Source organism: Rhinolophus ferrumequinum, chromosome 10 (genome assembly GCF_004115265.2).
Source record: "Rhinolophus ferrumequinum isolate MPI-CBG mRhiFer1 chromosome 10, mRhiFer1_v1.p, whole genome shotgun sequence".
In the NCBI taxonomy this organism is placed as follows: Eukaryota; Metazoa; Chordata; class Mammalia; order Chiroptera; family Rhinolophidae; genus Rhinolophus; species Rhinolophus ferrumequinum.
Window position 1 is genome coordinate 53,294,246 of NC_046293.1, and position 17,241 is coordinate 53,311,486.

A 17,241-nucleotide genomic window follows, 5' to 3' on the forward strand; every position below is an offset into this window, starting at 1 on the left:
TATAAAATCTATCCAGATTAGGGTTTAGGTAAGTTTGTGTTGTTTAACCTGAAATACAATAGCTGTTAATACTCTAAACAATAATTCACTCCAGTTGGTTCTTTCTCTGCAGACTTAATACTGTTTTTAACACTCAGGAACCACTGCAAGGAACTTTCCCCAGATCATATTCTGTTAATACTGAAAAAAAAGTCACCCCCGTGCCCAGCCACTTATCATACCCTTATTCCCACTGAAAGGCACAAGTCAGAACCTGTTATTTTATGTCTGTAATCATGTACATAGACACTTTTTGGAAGAAAGGGGCAGATAACTCACTGGATGGAACGTGCAGTACTTTGCTAGAGCATTTCAAGGAATGGGATCATCCCCAGTGTGAAATTATTAATATGACCTAGCTTAACGAAGCCGAGGACAGCAAGCTTTTAGGTTATTTTGATATTGTTTCTCTCTGGGATGGAATGCTGGTTTACCCTCGACCCCGTTCATTAGCATTACTTTGAGTGAATTTATATCCAGTTCTTTCCTCTTGCCCTATTTTCTTCTCACCAAGTAAGCTCCAGATCCTTATCGCATCTTGTTTGGCCCCGCAACTGACGCAGCTTCTGCTTTTGTCTCCTAGCAGCAGTGAGCCACTCAGTCTTTTCCACAGGAAGTTAGGAGCCTACATTCCTTGAGTCAGGAGCTTATTGCTGAAAATCCCTTTCCCTGAACTTTTGGCCAGCAGAAATTAATGTAACTGACAAGCATATTGATTCTAAATTTGTTTTTCATGAGTTTCTTTTTTTTTTTTTTTTTTTTAATTTTTCTTAAATGACCAAGTCTTATGGGGCAGGGCACCCCAGAGGAGTGGTTACATTAAAGCACTCATTCCCTTGTCCTTTTGGGCTGCCCATTCACACTCATCTGCTATCATTTGACTGTCTCAGTTGTACCCAGAGCAGTAACAACCCACATGTTCCTTCAGGGACCTCCCAGCTGGCCCTGTTCGTGAGTGCTATGCAGAATGAAATGTAATGGATATTTCAGCTTGGTTCAGGATAAATAGAACCCTTGATCCCAGAAAGTATAGACTGCAGTGGGGGGTAAAGTTTATGATTGGGGGAGGGTTAGAGACAAAAGCTGTAAATTACTATGGCTGATTGATTGATTTCTACTATATACATATATATATTTTTTGCTTTTGTATATCCTATATAGGAAACTAAGCATTGTATTTTTTTAACAAATCTGAGAAAGCACTATGAACTGCAGATGTTTGACTTTCAGAATATATTTTGTATTGTTAATATCTTCACATTGTGTGAATACTGGAAGCTGCAGATCTTTGCTAGGACGCAATAAATTTATATACTTTTTGAGGGGTTCTTTGGGGGTATTAATCAGGCCCCTGTTATGCTTTGGGGGAGCCCTGGTGCTACTTGCTTAAAGTTTTCATTCAGTTGTAAGTACCCTGATGCCTTCTGGACCTTGGGATCAGATCAAGAGTTTTGGAGATCCAGGTATGAAGGAAATGAGGTTAGTCTAGCTGCCTCAAGTGGAGGGCCCTTTGCATAGCTCTCCTTCCCCCTAATTCAAAGCTGGGTAGCCTCTTGGGGTAGGGAGGAGAAATGTGAAATCTCAGAGTTTCATCTCCCTTAGAAGAGAGCCAGTAACTTATGTGCAAGGATGAAAGGTGGCAGCAGTAGCTTTGGGGAAAGGAGGAGGACATGGCACTTCTCCAACCCCGGAAAACATTGCTTTTGAAAACTGCTGATAAAACATGGGCAGGTTGCTTTACTTTTGTTTTGGAGCCTGTACTCTAACTGGTGCCTCATTTGGCTCTACTCCTGGGGTGCAGACTTTTTCTATGAGGATGAGCAGACCAGCTTTGAGGTTGACCTGTTTCTTTTCTTTGTCTGCCTTCCCTAAACACCAGCCCCCAGGAGGACAATAAGCAGCCTTAAACATCCTACTCCCTCTCCCAGATTTGGCTTGTTTGCCTTAGACTGAAGGCTGGGAAAGGAATAAAAAGGGGGCATCCCTGGATTCATTCCTCCCGTAGGTCTTCTCCAGTTTGACTTCCCAAACCCAAAAAGATTTCCTCCACAATGCTCATTTGAGAGAAGTGAGTATTTTGTCCCATTTTCCCCCTTCATTATCAAACAACCCCCGCCTGCCTTGTTCCTGCTAAGCGAGAAGAGGTGTGGTGGTCTGTCCCTCAACTCCCTTCAGTATTAGGAAAAAGCATGACAAATGGCGTTAAGCTGGGCTGCAGGTATTGAGGACGGTTGATACCTCTCCTGGGGTGTGTGTGTTCCTTTGTCTCACCTTCGGGAATGACACTGTGCCTTCACAGGGGAATGGGCTTTGTCTGCTCAGCCCTCCACTTTCCCAGCAACTGCTCTTGAACGCTGTGGACAAGGGCAGGTCTTCATATTTCTGATCACCCTTTTCTCCCAGTGGCATCCCATAGCCCTAGCCCTCACCTGTAATCTAGGGCACAAAGACTTTGGGGAAAGATGGGAAAAATATGCTGAGATTGACCTGAGGAGTCCCCTTCTACACACACCGATGGCAGCTGCCCTAGGGCCTGCTGGGCGGTGCTTCAATCTCTGGTGCCTAAAACAAGTTTATTTCTCTCTTAACACTGGCAATAACCAGTCTTCATACCACTGTTGCCTTTTTAAATCTCTTAATAATCTCATGCTGTGTTTGTTGTTGGTTCCAATCCAATTATCACCAGGGCTATGTGGGGAAATACTTTTAAATGCTCTCTTCATCTCTCGTTCTTTTTCCCCCTGTATGTATGATGCTAATCTCTTGTCTTTCAGTAACTTCCTGCTCTTTTGTATCTTCCTTTCTTGCGTCTCCTCCGACCTTTGTCTCTGGGTGTTTTGGGGCTTTTTTTTTTTTTTTTTTTTTTTTTTTTTTTGCCTTTTTGTACAAAGATAGTTTCAATGTAGTCTGTAGCTCCTTTGTAAACCAATTAAAAAATGTTTTTTTTTTTAATAAAAAAGCATGTCTCTGGTGTGTTGAGAGGGTTGGGAATGTGGAGAATATGGATATAACTTACTATACTGAACCCAGCAAAGGTTCCCACTGCATCGTTGTGCTCCCATACATATTCATCAGTGTGATTGCCCTCCACGTAACTCCCAGGTAAACTGTCCTGACCCGGATCAGTGTGCCATGACTACATAGAAATGTGGAGGACCAAGAGGAATAGGGTCAGCCCCAACAGTTTTTTAATTAAGCTTTTTATTTTGGAATATTTTTAAAGGAAAGTTGTGAAGATAGTACAGAGAGTTTCCATATACCCCTTATCCAGTTTTCCCCATTGTTAGCATATTATCATAGTACTTTTGTCAAAACTAAAAAACCGACCTTCTCACATTACATTATCTAAACCCCAGGCTTAATGGGTTTCACCAGCTTTCCCGTTATGTCCTCTCTGTGTTCTAGGATCCATTCCAGGATACCACATTGCATTTAGTTGATGTGTCTCCCCAGTCTCCTCTGGTCTATGACAGTTTTTATCTCTCTTCATGGCATTGCCAATCTTTGGGAGTATTGGCCAGATGTCCCATAGAATATCCCCAAATCTGAGGTTTGTCTGATGTTTTTCTCATTATTAGATTGAGCTTAGTGGTTTTTGGAAAAAATACCACTCAGGAGAAATGCCCGTCTCATCACATCCTATCGCGGGGTATGTGCTAGCCACATACTGAAGGTAACCATCACTTGTATAAGGTAGTGTTTGCCAGGTTTCTCCAGGTTCTCTTTCCCTGTTCTTTGGAAGCAAGTCAGTAAGTGTACCACCTTTAATGGGAATGAAGCTTCCTCTTTCGGTGGGGTAATATCTATACAGAGTATTTGGAATTCTGTGAGGAAACTCTTCCCCGTTAATTTTTATTAGTGTGCACTCATTTTTTATATTTAAATGTTGGGTGTATTTATATTTTGTTACAATCCCGTACTACATTAGTTTTGTTCAGATTGTCCCAGCTTTGACCATGGTGAGCTCTTTCAAGTTGACTCCTGTGTCCCTTTGATATGACTACATCCTTTTATTTTTTTTGAGCACTTCTTACCTTCTGATAAACAAGATGTTTCACACTCATCTTGTACTTTTCCTGCCCCAATCCTAGAATCAGGCATTTATCCAAGGAGCATTGGTTCTTTTCGTGGGAGAATTGTGTTTGGGAACCAAGGTCTAGCCCCAAAATATTTTACATTCAGTTAATATCAGCCTGTGTCTAACATGATTGAATCTAGATTGTGAGCCCTTCAGAAACTGAAATTGAAATTCTGACAATCTTTCCAGTCTCCCTACAGCTTCCCTTCCTACCTAAAAATCCTTGATTGTTTATACCGTGGTTACCAACATTCTTGATTATTTTGCTCATCTGATTCCTGATGTCTGCTTTGTCAATGACTCACCCTTGGGTAAATTCAGCCATTTGATTTTCTTACGTAGCCAGCTGCAATGTAGCATGTTAACATTTGACTTTACTGGGGGACTTTGTTTGGATTTTTTTGTTTTTGGGGGTTTTTTGGTTTTGCAGCCTTGAATGGGCATTTAATAGTGGTGCCATCTATTCATTCAGCAAACATTTGTTGAGCCCTTCCTGTATGCTGGGTACTAAGCTAGGTTGAGGATGAAAAATGATCAAGACAGGTCCTGCCACCAAGTACTTCAAATCTGGCGATAGAGACAGATGCCATTAATTACAAGTTTCCCAATCCTGACCCAATTTTTCAGCACATGATTTGCCTCCTATTTCATGGAGAAAATGGAAACATGAATTTTCTCAAATTTCCTTGTCCTATTCTTACAAACATCTATGTATTCACCAATTTCTTAGAAGAAAATACTTCTTTTCCTTTGCAAAGCCAACCCTGCCACTTGTGCTCATTTTCTTTGACTTTTTGTTCTTTGTTTTGATGGTATTTCCTCGTTTTATCTTTAGTCGGCCTGGGTTCTCTTTTGTCAGCCTATCAGCATGTTAAAATTCCTTCTCTCCATTTTGAAAATCTCTGCTTCTTCTTTAAGCTATTGACTTAGTTCTTTCCATTTCCAAAGTTAGTGAAAATAGTTTACCCTCAATTTTCCTCTTTTATTCACCCTCAGGCCACTTTGTTCAGCACCTTTCTTTTCCCAAATTGTTTCTTAGAAACATTGGCAGGCTTGTTGCCAGCTCCAGTAGTCTTTCAGTCCTTTGCCTCAGACCTCTCTGCAATAACATGCACCTTGAGCTTTCTTCCCATGGAGTGGAAACGGATACTCTCTTGGTTTTCCTTCAACCTTTCTAATTTTTTTAGTCTCCTTCATAGCCATTCTTCCTCTGTCCCTTGAATGTTGATGTTTCGCTGTCTTGTGTCCTGTCCTTACTCTCCCTTTCACCCCCTTAAACAAGTCGCATGTACTTTTCAGTTTTTAAACACGTTAGTGACTCCCAAATCTTAAGCCCTACCTTTTCTCCCAATCTGGCAGTCTGCGTACTGAACATTTTCATGTGGATGTCCCACAGATAAACTCAACATGTAAGAAAGGGAAATGACCTTTGTGTTCCTCGTCTCACTCAATAGTATTTACTACCCTATGAGCATTTATTTTTGAAAAATCATCTTTTAATTTTCCCTTTCATCTCCCAACATTCATTTGATTACCAGTCCTGTTAACATTACCAATACAATGTATCTCAGTTTTTTTTTTTTAAATTTCTACTGCCCTAGTACTCACCTTGGCGACTGCTTAGGTCTTGTAACTGATCTTGCTTCTAGTCTCCCTGAATCCCGGTCATCCATCTTCCACATTGTCACCAGACCGCTGCCTAAAATCCTTTCCTTTTAGGAAAAGTCTAAGCTCCTTGATATAGAATTGAAAACCTTTCCAATCTGGTCTCAGTCTATCTCGAGGGTGATTTTCTGCTTCATACCTCTGTGTGTGTATTTTTGCTGTTCCTTTTGCCTATAACACCCTCCTTTTACTTGTTTTTAGTATGTTTACCTTTGAGACAATTTAAAGGTCCGTTTCTCTGTGAAACCCTCTGGGCACCTTTCTTCCCTTGTCCTTTATGCCCTGGACAAAATTAACTTATTTGATCTTTCTGCATGTGTAGCTGCTTGTTCATACCTGTGGTCTAATACATAATTTTCTGGTTGCTTGTTGATTTATTTTCCGGCCTTTCTAGACTGAGTTCCTGGAGGGCAGGAATCTCATATCTTTACGGGCTCAGAACCTAATGAAATACCTTTTTAAGGCTGGGACCTAATAGATATTTTCTGAGTTGAATGAATAAACAACTCACTTTAGCCTTGTAGTCAAAGATCAATTATTGAGCCACTACAGACTTTTAGTCAGGAGTCTGATGAAGATCATTGTGTATGTGGAATCCAGGAAGCCTTTATTTCCTATGCTCAGGTCCTTTCTCAGGACCTACCTAATCTCTCAGCTCCCAGATTTTTACCCCTTTTATCACCATCTCAGCTCTAAACTGAATGCCCAGAGCTGGTATACTTTCTATAAACCTGGCTGGAACGTTTCTATCTTTGAGAGGAGTGGTTATCCAAACCTTTGGGTGAGGAGCCTCTGCTTTCTGCCTGATCCGTACCTCGCTCTCCTCTGGAGGAGATAGTCTCTTGAGACACTCCAGACACAAGAAGTTATTTGACCTTCAAGTACTCCCCCTATCCCCCACTCCCACCTCATATCTGATCTGAGAGCTGGTGAAGGAAGATAGCTGTAACTAAGTACATTCCAGTCATCTTACTGGCCGGGTCCTACAGACTCCCAGAAGGGCCCATGGAGGGATGGGCAGCTGTCCATCTGCCTCTAGCCCTCATCATTCCTACAGCTTTGGCTTCACAACTGCTGGAGTTGTACTCACTCAGGCTCCCCAGGAGAAAGGCTCCAGAATCAAAGAATTAATACTCAGACTATCATCCCTTGTCAAAGCTAGACCATTCCCAGAAAGGGTTTCTAGGTAGCCACAAGGGTGACAGGCTAGGAAAACAGGAAACGGGTCCCCTCTGACTCTCATTCTCATGGGAGCCAGCTGCTCACAGGTGGAAATAATCTATTAGTTTTCTGAGTCTGGTGGAATTGGACTCCTGACTCTCTATCGCCTCTCCTTCCATCGCCGTGCTGACATTCCCGCTGTACGCTCTGTGCCTCCCTTCACATTCTACAGTCCCTGCAGCTTAATAGATAGAGGTGTGCTAGTACGGATATTAGTCAGCCATCAGAAGAGGCCCCCTCTCTGCCCTCGAGTTTCTCCTACGTCTGCTGACCTCTAGTGGTGATAGTTTGAACTGCACCATCCCTTTCTAGTTAACGGCCTGCTGGCAGGTAATGGTGCATCTTTTCACAACAATCCAAATTCAAATATTCAAATACTGTACTAAATGGAAATATTTTTTATTGCTGAGTTTTGTATTTGTTTTCGGGCATCATGGCATAATGCAAAGAACAGGGCCTGGGCTTTGGAGTTAGACTTAACCTAACTCCAGTTTAGGTTAGGTGATTTAACCTAGGTTCCAATCACCTTGGGCTAGTTACAGAAGCTCAGCTTTCTTACTGATAAAGTGAAGATAATAAGTAATTCAATAGGAGAATTAGATGAGGTGATTGCAAAACGCATAGCTGTGCCCTAGCACATAGGTGCTCAATAAAAGTTTGTTTTCAACAATGGTAATTTGTTCAGTGTGTGACTCAAAGTGATTTTTAAAAATTTGGTAACATAAAACTTACCATTATACCATTTTCAATGTGTTTTGTATTTTTAACTCTGAGAATTTTTTTTTTTTTATTGGGGAAAGGGAACAGGACTTTATTGGGGAACAGTGTGTGTACTTCCAGGCCTTTTTTCCAAGTCAAGTTGTTGTCCTTTCAATCTTAGTTGTGAAGGGTGCCGTTCAGCTTCAAGTTGTCCTTTCAGTCTTTAGTTGTGGAGGGCGCAGCTCAGCTCCAGGTCCAGTTGCCGTTACTAGTTGCAGGGGGTGCAGCCCACAATCCCTTGCGGGAGTTGAACCGGCAACCTTGTGGTTGAGAGGACGCGCTCCAACCAACTGAGCCATCCGGGAGCTCAGCGGCAGCTCAGCTCAAGGTGCTGTGTTCAATCTTAGTTGCAGGGGGCGGAGCACACCATCCCTTGCGGGACTGAAGGAATTGAACTGGCAACCTTGTGGTTGAGAGCTCACTGGCCCATGTGGGAATCGAACCTGCAGCCTTCGGAGTTAGGAGCATGGAGCTCTAACCGCCTGAGCCACAGGGCTGGCCCTAACTCTGAGAAATTTTATATAACTGCTCTCTAATTCTTGAGTTTGGAAAATGAGGTCAACTCTATCTAGTATGGGCTGTGAAGCCTCTCTCCCCATGGAACTGTGGATCTGAGCCCTGAAAACAAGGGTTAGAAAGGTTCTTGGGCACAGATGAATGGCTCTGAGCACTTGACCTCACTTTGGTTTCCTGGCTGGCAGGATCCAGGACTTGATTCCAGGGTCAGTTAGGCATCACTGGGTTCTTAGCTGGGCCTCCAAGGCGCCCGCCTCCCACTTTGCAGAGAAAAGAGGAGGTGGCTGAGGAGAGGAGGATATGAGATTGGTTCTCTGCTCCTCCTCTCTCTCCTTGCTTTTCCCCACAACCATCCTCTCCCCCACAGCAGCCGTCTCCCCCACAGAGACTGGGAAGAGGGAGGGGGGGCGGAGTTGGGGACTGAGGGATCAGAAGCCCCACAGTGCCCTGTATGTGAAGGAAGCTCTGGCCAGGGGCAGCTGTGCTGGCTCCTGCTCCCCTCCTGCTTCTGCCTCCTTCAAAATGATGCTGGGTACTCTGGGGCTTGGGGCGCTGCTTCCTGCAGCTGTGCAAGGTAAGTGTCTACAGGAGGGCCAGGGTCTTTCCACTCACCCACTGAGGGAAAGAGGCACTTGAAGCCACAGCCACCCCTTTGGAAGAGTGGTGAGTGGGGTTGGTATGTGAGGGTGAAGGGTAGAGCCATGTGTCCCCCTGGTGGGGGGTCAGGTTCTAGGACTCTGATGGCCCTGTTTCCTCCCATGGCTTTACCGTGCTGGGCCTGGAATATGAAACATATTTTGTCTCTCCTTTTGCCTGCTGTTTTTGCCCCTGTATTCACTCCTGTGTTGAATCCTCCCCTCTCCCCACCCTGGGCCACAGCACCCCCAAGCAGACGGACCTGTGTGTTCTTTGAGGCCCCCCGAGTGCGAGGAAGCACAAAGACACTGGGGAGGCTGCTAGATGCAGGGCCAGGGCCCCCCAGGGTTATCCGCTGCCTCTACAGCCGCTGCTGCTTTGGGATCTGGAACCTGACCCAAGACCAGGCACAGGTGGAGATGCAAGGTGAATGTCAAAGCACCCGGCAGGTGATAGCTGGGGTGGGAGATAGGTCCATCCTGGGGTGGGGGTGGCAGCTGAGGGAGAGGAGGAGAAACGGGATGTGTGGAGGGAAAGAAAAGCCCCTCTAATGGAAGGGATGCCTCTGAGAAGGGATTTCTCCTCTCTGTTCTCAGACCCCACTATGTGTGCACGCTCTCTCTCTGTCTCTTTCTCTCTCCTCTTCTAATCCTACCCTATCAGGCTGCCGAGACAGTGATGAGCCAGGCTGTGAGTCCCCCCACTGTGACCCGAGCCCCCGAGCCCAGCCCAGCCCCAGCTCCACTCTCTTCACCTGCTCCTGTGGCACTGACTTCTGCAATGCCAACTACAGCCAACTGCCTCCTCTGGGGAGCCCTGGGACTCCTGGCTCCCAGGGTCCCCAGGCTATCCCAGGTAGCCCCCGGGGGTGCTGAAGTTGGATGGGGGCTGGGGACCAGGTTAGGATGAGAGGTAGAACTAGGGCCAGTTCTCACCCTACCCCCGTCCAAGCTTCCCTCCTCCTGGCCTTGAGAAGTTGGTTGCCCTGGTGACTGGTAGATAAGGGGGCTTGTGACCAGGGTGGGGGTGGGTCCAGAAGCAAGATCTCTGAGGAGGGGGAGAGGAGCAGAGAGTGGATTTGGGGCAGGCCACATCCCGCCTGCATTCTTGTCTTAACGCCCAGGCGAGTCCATCTGGATGGCGGTGGTGCTGCTGGGGCTGTTCCTCGTCCTGCTGCTGCTGGGCAGCATCATCCTGGGTACTAATCTGCCTCATCCCTCCCTTGTGACCCCAAGACACAGCCCCGAAGCGCTGGCCTCTTTCCAGACTACCCTGTCCCCCTAGTTCTGAGGTCTTTACAGCCTGACCCCTATTACTTCCCACAAAGCCCCCTTCCCAGTCTCCGTCCTGTGCATCCTGACCCTAGGGCTCTTCTCTACCCAGCTCTGCTGCAGCGAAAGGCCTGCAGAGTGCAAGGTGGGCCAGAGCCAGAGCCAGAGCCAGAACCAGACTCCAACAGGGATTGGAGTGCAGAGCTGCCTGAGCTGCCTGAGCTGTGCTTCTCCCAGGTGCCCAGGGAGGGAGAGAAGGGCCCACTAGTCCCTCCCAGAGGGTGTGCTGGGGAGGAAGCCTGGCCCTGGTACCGGCTGCAGCCTGCACCCAGCGCCGTGTCCCCACCAGGTCATCCGGGAAGGAGGTCACGCCATTGTGTGGGCTGGGCAGCTGCAAGGCAAGCTGGTAGCCATCAAGGCCTTCCCCCTGAGGGCTGTGGCCCAGTTCCGAGCTGAGAGAGCATTGTATGAGCTGCCAGGCCTGCGGCATGACTACGTTGTCCGCTTTATCACTGCCAGCAGGGGAGGCCCTGGCCCCCTGCCCTCTGGGCCCCTGCTGGTGTTGGAACTACACCCCAAGGTGAGGATCAAGGAATGCCTACGTGTGGGTTTGCCTGTATGTGAATGCAGGTGGGTGGGGGCTGCATGGCCGCTGTGCCCTGACCATGCTTGTTCTTCCGCTTTAGATTTCCTCTTCTCTAAAACAGTAAAACTGATTTGTATTGTTTTTTTTCTGTTTTATTACACTGGCTAATATTTTTAACTCATAAAATAGATAAAGAAAAGGAGAAATCAAAACAATTCATATTCCATACCTTAAATAAAATCATTGTTAAAGAAACACCTCCAGACATAGCCCTCCAAACTCATTCACATATTCATTCAACAAACATTTATGAATTGTGTGTCAGGCACTGTGCTGAGTGCTAGAGAAAACACACCCAGGCCCTCCCTGCCTTTACAGATTTTATGGAGTAGTGGGGGAGAAAGAAGTGTCAAGTAAACACAAAAATGAGTGTAAACTGTCAAGTGTGTTAGGTGCCAAAAGAGCACCATGGTACTACAAGAGAAGAGGAAGGACATGTGACTCGAGGGGAGGATGAAGAAGAAGAGGAAGGCAGGGGCCAAACCATACCCCATGTTGTGGACCTACTAAGGACTTGGGACTTATCAGACCTATAGCTCCACTTTCCTTATCTTGAATTCTGGAAAGTCCCCTCTTTGATCAGCTCAAAAATGCCTCAATGCTCAGCTCAAAAATCATTGCTTCTGTGGTTTTGTTTGTTTGTTTCACTTGCTTGGCACACTGAAGGTGCTCAGTGTTTGTCAAATGAGGGACTCTGTTGCTCCTTTCCCTCCAATTCCTACTTGCTCCCCACCTACCACTCTCCTACCCAAAGGTTCTACCCATCGGTCAGCTCTACCATGCAGGCCTAACACCTCAGGCCAGGTGGTTCATGAGAGGTGCCCCAGCCTAGCTCGCCCTGCCTCTTCTGTTTCTGTCTTTGTCCCAAGTCCTCCGAGCCAGTATAAGGTGCTTAATAGTAAGTGACGCTAGCATCAGACCGCTTCGGTTCAAGCTCCACTTCTCTCTCACCAAGTGACTTCCAGCAAGCTTACTTCTCTCTCTCTCAAACTCCTCACCTGTAAAATGGGAGTGACAGGAGTACATAACTCCTAGGGTGGTTGTGAGGATTACAAGAGGCTTGGCCCCCAGTAAGTGCACAGGACACTTGAGCTAGAGTTACTATTTTTCCTGTCAATATGACTGATGCTCGTTCTCACTCCTCTACTGCCTGCTGTCTTGGCCGGGATGTGTCCGTGAGTCAGTCTGCTGGGAGATGCAGTTGATCTCGGCATCCCTGGGGTGGAGCAGCCACCTCCAGTTTTGTGTGTCCCCCTGTTCTCTCTATTTCTCACCAGGGCTCCCTGTGCCACTACTTGACCCAGCACACCAGTGATTGGGGACGTTCCCTGAGGATGGCACTGTCCCTGGCGCAGGGCCTGGCGTTTCTCCATGAGGAGCGCTGGCAGGATGGTGGGTGAGCTGGGATCAGGAAGCCGTGGGAGTCCAGAGCCACACTATTTCTGATTCTCCCTTAGCTTGGAGGGGAAGGATTGGGTCAAAAGAGAAAGGAAGAAGATCCATGCCCCTTTAACCTTGGCTTCTCCCACAGGCCAATATAAACCAGGTATAGCCCACCGAGATCTGAGCAGCCAAAATGTGCTCATTCGGGAGGATGGGTCATGTGCCATTGGAGACCTGGGCCTTGCCTTGGTGCTCCCTGGCCTCACTCAGCCCCCTGCCTGGGCCCCCACTCAACCCCAAGGCCCAGCTGCCATCATGGAGGTAAGTAAGTACTCTGGATAAGGACGAGGCCCAGGAGGATCGTGGTGGTGCTGATGCTGTAGCACCCGTTGCTGTAGCAACCGTGCAGCAGTGCCTACAGTGTTTGGGACATTGCTGAGTCTGTAGTTGGGGGATGTTGCATGGACCAGTGTTACGGTGAGACTTGCCAAGGAGGTGATTCTTGGCCCTTCATGCCTCGCTCTTCAGGCTGGCACCCAGAGGTACATGGCGCCAGAGCTCTTGGACAAGACTCTGGACCTACAGGACTGGGGCACGGCCCTCCGGCGAGCCGACGTTTATTCTCTGGCTCTGCTCTTGTGGGAAATCCTGAGCCGCTGCCCAGATTTGCGACCTGGTAAGGATGGGTGCGACAGTCCACCTGCTCCTTCTTCCCCAATGCCTCACCCATCGATTTCAGACCCACCCACCTCCTGATCCAGGAAGCTCTGCTCTTCTCTGCCTTGGTCTTTCCACAAGGAAGGCACCCTTAGTGCTAGCTGACACCTAGCCCCATGTGCTTTTCCCAGACAGCAGACCACCACCCTTCCAACTGGCCTACGAGGCAGAACTGGGAAGCACTCCCACCACCTGTGAGCTGTGGACCTTGGCAGTGGAGGAGAGGAGGCGCCCATACATCCCACCCACTTGGCGTTGCTTCGCCACAGTAAGAGGCCAGAGGCTGGTGGGCTGGGGACCTGGAAAGACTGGGCATGGGCTTCCAGGTCTTATCTGCCAGGACTAGTCCCTCTACTCCTACGTGCTCATCTCCCACCACTCCTTGCTCATGTTCCGCTGAGCTGAGCAAACTCTCAGTACCTCGGTTCATCCTCTTCCACCGTAAGTCTCACACAGCTCATTCCTGACACTCACACCTTCCTGCTGCTCAGTCTTGCCCAGTCTGTCTCTCTTCTCTCTCTCCACCATCAGTTAGCTCTATTCCTCAGTCCCCTGCTCTAGGAAGCCCTCCTTGGCTTTATTTCTGCCCTGAGCTTTGCCCCCAAGATGGCTCCTTTCCTAGTACACTGGTGCACACCATTCAATCCAATAATGCCTTGTTCTGTCCTACACATTGGTGTTTCTGCCATGACTCAATAACATCCAGTTCTAGGTATAAAGGGTTAAAGCAGTTGCCTAAAAGTGAAATTTCAGAGGTCTGTACAAATAGTTTCCTAACAGGAAGCCCCTTCTCCTACTACCTGGTCTGAAATACCTGGTCTGAAGTTTTCACTGCACAAGTATCTGCTGGGTTAGATAACAGTGGCCCAGACATTATTTTCGGAAGACCTTGTTTGCCTGAAAGGAAGGAGAACAATTTCCCATCGACATGTTAAGCCATTAACTGGAATGAACTCCTCAGAGGAAAAGGTGGACCTCAGAGGAAAAGGCACCCAGAGAACCTGTTCAGGGAGCAAGATCCAGAGGGCTGGATTTCAGTGAGGGGGGAGAGGAGTCTTGCTCCAAGAAAGATCAGAAGAGTGTTGAAAACTGCACTGGTAGACACCTTTTAATCTTGGGGGCCACTTGGGGCTACTCAGGATCCTGGAGTGAAGCTTGCCTCCTCATTCTTCCCAGGACCCTGCTGGCCTGAGAGAGCTCCTGGAGGACTGCTGGGATGCAGACCCGGAAGCTCGGCTGACAGCTGAGTGTGTACAGCAGCGCCTGGCTTCCCTGGCACGTCCTCAGGAGGCCCACTCCTTCCCCGAGGGCTCTTCACAGAGCTGCCCACCTCTCTGCCCAGAAGACTGTCTCTCAACTCCTCCCCATTGCCACTCTTCCTTGTAGGCTTCAGCTGAGAGCCTGCCATTTCACATTCAGCAAGGCCTTTGTTCCAGGAATTCTCAACCTGTGGGTCCTATTTCTCAGGTGTAAATATGCAGTTTATGTGTAATCTATGTACGTGCAAACATAACTACGCTGATCATATGTTTGTGTATCCTGCTTCACCACTGCTTTCCTACTCGCCAAATGCCTGGATGCTTCTGCGGGTATCCGTCCACTGCAGTTCTGACCAGTGACTGAGGGGAGGTGTGCACAGGAAAGAGATAAAGCCAGCTTTCCTGACTCCACGTTTTCGGGTCTTCCTCCCTTCCTGTGATCCTGGGCTCTGCCTCTCTTCCTTCTCCTTCACAAGCCTTTATTTTGTGGGATCTCATGCAAGGCACTGGCGAAAGAAGGATGGAAACGATGAATTGCTGCTCTGAAGGTGCTCAGAGACCCACAGTTCACTTTGTTGGGGTCCTGTACTGTGTCCTTGGAGGGAGTATCCTCTCCTGAGGTGTGAGTGGGAAGGCCTCACACAGCACAGGATGCATAAGCGGGGTCTTGAATGAGCAGTTTTCCAGGAGTGTTGGGGGCAGTAGGGCCTTCCTGGCCCAGTGAAGTGTGTTATCATGAGGTACAGCAAGAAACAGTAAGTAGCCTGGGGAGTAAAAGTGTGGGAGGTGTGGTGGGGAGAGAAGAGGTGACTGGAGAACTGTAGGCAAGGCCTCGTGAGCCCTGCAGAGAAGTTCTTCCTTCATTTCTTTTTGTGTGTTTTCTCTATTGGCTTTTCTTTCCTGCCCCAAGTCCCTTTAACACTGGTTGCCCCTCAGGGTCAGTCCAATTACAGGTGCCTGGTTTGTAGCCCTAACTCAGTTTCTAACTACCTGAGTGCCCTTGGGCCAGTTACTTCCTCTTTCTGGGGCTCATGTTCCTCATTTGCCAAATAGGGGTCAGAGGCCTTCTGGTCTAATAGCAGAAGAACCATGGGGGAGTTCTGGCTTTATCACAACAGGTTTGCTTCCTGCTCAGTGACCAACTAGCTCTATGTGATGGGGCAAGTTACTCAACCTTTGGAATCTTAATTTTATCGTGTGTAAAGTGTGGATAAAAACACTTACCCTGCTCGTAGGGTCAATTCAGGGTGAAAAAGAAAGTGACAGATCTTGTACATACAGCACCTGGCCTTAGGGGAGACTTCGTAAACGGGAGTAGTTGAGATGATCTCTAGCCCCTTTCTAGCTTAGTTGTTCTAGAGTTCCAGGATTAGCCTCTGGAGAGCCCATCCACTCCCAAGCCCTGAGACTTCACCTTTCTTCAGACTCACATCTCTAATTCTCTACAAGACACCATCACTCGAATGGGCAGCCATCACCTGAAACTTAACACATTCAAATCCAAGCTCCTGCCTCCCCCCTCACCAGCAGGTCTGCCATCGCCCTCTTTCCTGACCCCGAAGGAGACCAAATTTCTCTTGGTCTTGGAGGATCCCAGCAAAGGTGTTCTCTTCCGCTCCAGCGGCCCCAGTTCGTCCTGTCCATATCCAGTTAGTTCTCAGGCCCCACGGAGGTTGCAGCGGCAGGACCTGCCTCTGAGCACCATCCTCCCTTTCCTTCCTCCTGGATCTGGGACCCTAAACTACTGCCGTTGCCTCTGGGCTGCCTATGTTCCCCCAATCTAGGTTAAATACCACTCTGAATAATCTTTAAATATAACTTTGCATTGTGTTTTGCCTCTGCTCAAGTCTACTGTTTCATGACAATCTTTTGAACACCATTGTAGAGGAGGAAACCAAGGGCTCAGCGAAGTTCAGGAATGTGTCCAAGCCCACATAGATCTTAAGTAACAGAGCAGGAGTTTTCATCATTAAAAACGATGTTTATGAAAATGTCATAAATTTTTAGAAATGGATAATGTCACATGAAAATAATGTATGCGTACAAACCTATGCTGCAAGCCTAGTGTTATGTTATGTTAAATCAAAAATAAACCTATAATCACAAGAAAAACACACAAATCCCAGGAGAGGCACATTTTACAAAATACCCATCCAGTCCTCCTCACAACTGTTAAGATCACCAAAAACAAAGTCTGAGAAACTGTCACAACCAAGAGGAACCTAAGGAAACATGATGATGACGACAAAATGGAATGCGATAGCCTGGATAAGATCCTGGAATAGAAAAAGGACGTTGGGTAAAAACTAAAATAATCTGAATAAAGTATGGAGTTTAGTTAATAATCATGAATAAATATTGGTTCATTAGGTAACAAACATGCTGTTAATGTTACGATGTTTATAACGGGAACTGGGTGTGGGGAATATGAAAAGTATCACCTCAATTTTTCTGTAAATCTATAACAGTTCTTAAAAAAAATAAAACATTAAAAAAACAATGACTATGACCAGCTCCAAAACTTCAGAGAGGCCATAAATGTAAGGAACAAAGGGAGGGTTGTGGGAAATAACACATTTTCTGATAGTATTCTTGAGTGAGTGTATTATAAAATGTTGTATTGAAGGGATCGCTGATGTACAAGCCAGAAAACCTAGATTACCATCTTGGCTCTCCTAACTGTGAACTCTTACAAAAGTTTATTTATTTATTCTTCTCAGGAAGTTGAATGAATGATTCTCTAAGTGATTTCCAACCCTGTAATTCCATGATTCTATGATAAAATATTAAAGTCCCAGTTGTGAAGGTTACGTCACAAATGCAGTGTTTGGCTAGTATGATATTGCCATGACGAGTGTGACTCCACGCTCACGGAGAGGCAACATGCATGCAAACAAGCTTTCTAGAAACTTGGAAACATGAATCTATGAATAGAGGTGGAACCCTGGGAGGAACACTGTGGCTGACGACAGATGTGGCGGATGATGGGAAGAAGACTGATCTTTTTACTACCTTTATTTTTACCTCTTGAATTTTGAACTTTTTGCGTGT

The 17,241-nt window shown here is 46.9% G+C and overlaps 1 protein-coding gene across 1 annotated transcript; it reads left to right on the forward strand.

Annotated features, from left to right (window-relative positions):
* Positions 1 to 9,030: 9,030 nt before the first annotated feature.
* Positions 9,031 to 16,588, forward strand: AMHR2 (anti-Mullerian hormone receptor type 2). Its single transcript, XM_033116261.1, has 10 exons — positions 9,031 to 9,340; positions 9,578 to 9,769; positions 10,038 to 10,112; positions 10,298 to 10,422; positions 10,535 to 10,765; positions 12,109 to 12,223; positions 12,363 to 12,535; positions 12,743 to 12,890; positions 13,063 to 13,199; positions 14,108 to 16,588. Exons 1-10 carry the CDS (start codon positions 9,037 to 9,039, stop codon positions 14,315 to 14,317), a joined length of 1,710 nt encoding a protein of 569 aa, XP_032972152.1. The 5' UTR covers positions 9,031 to 9,036; the 3' UTR covers positions 14,318 to 16,588.
* The last annotated feature ends 653 nt before the right edge of the window (positions 16,589 to 17,241 follow it).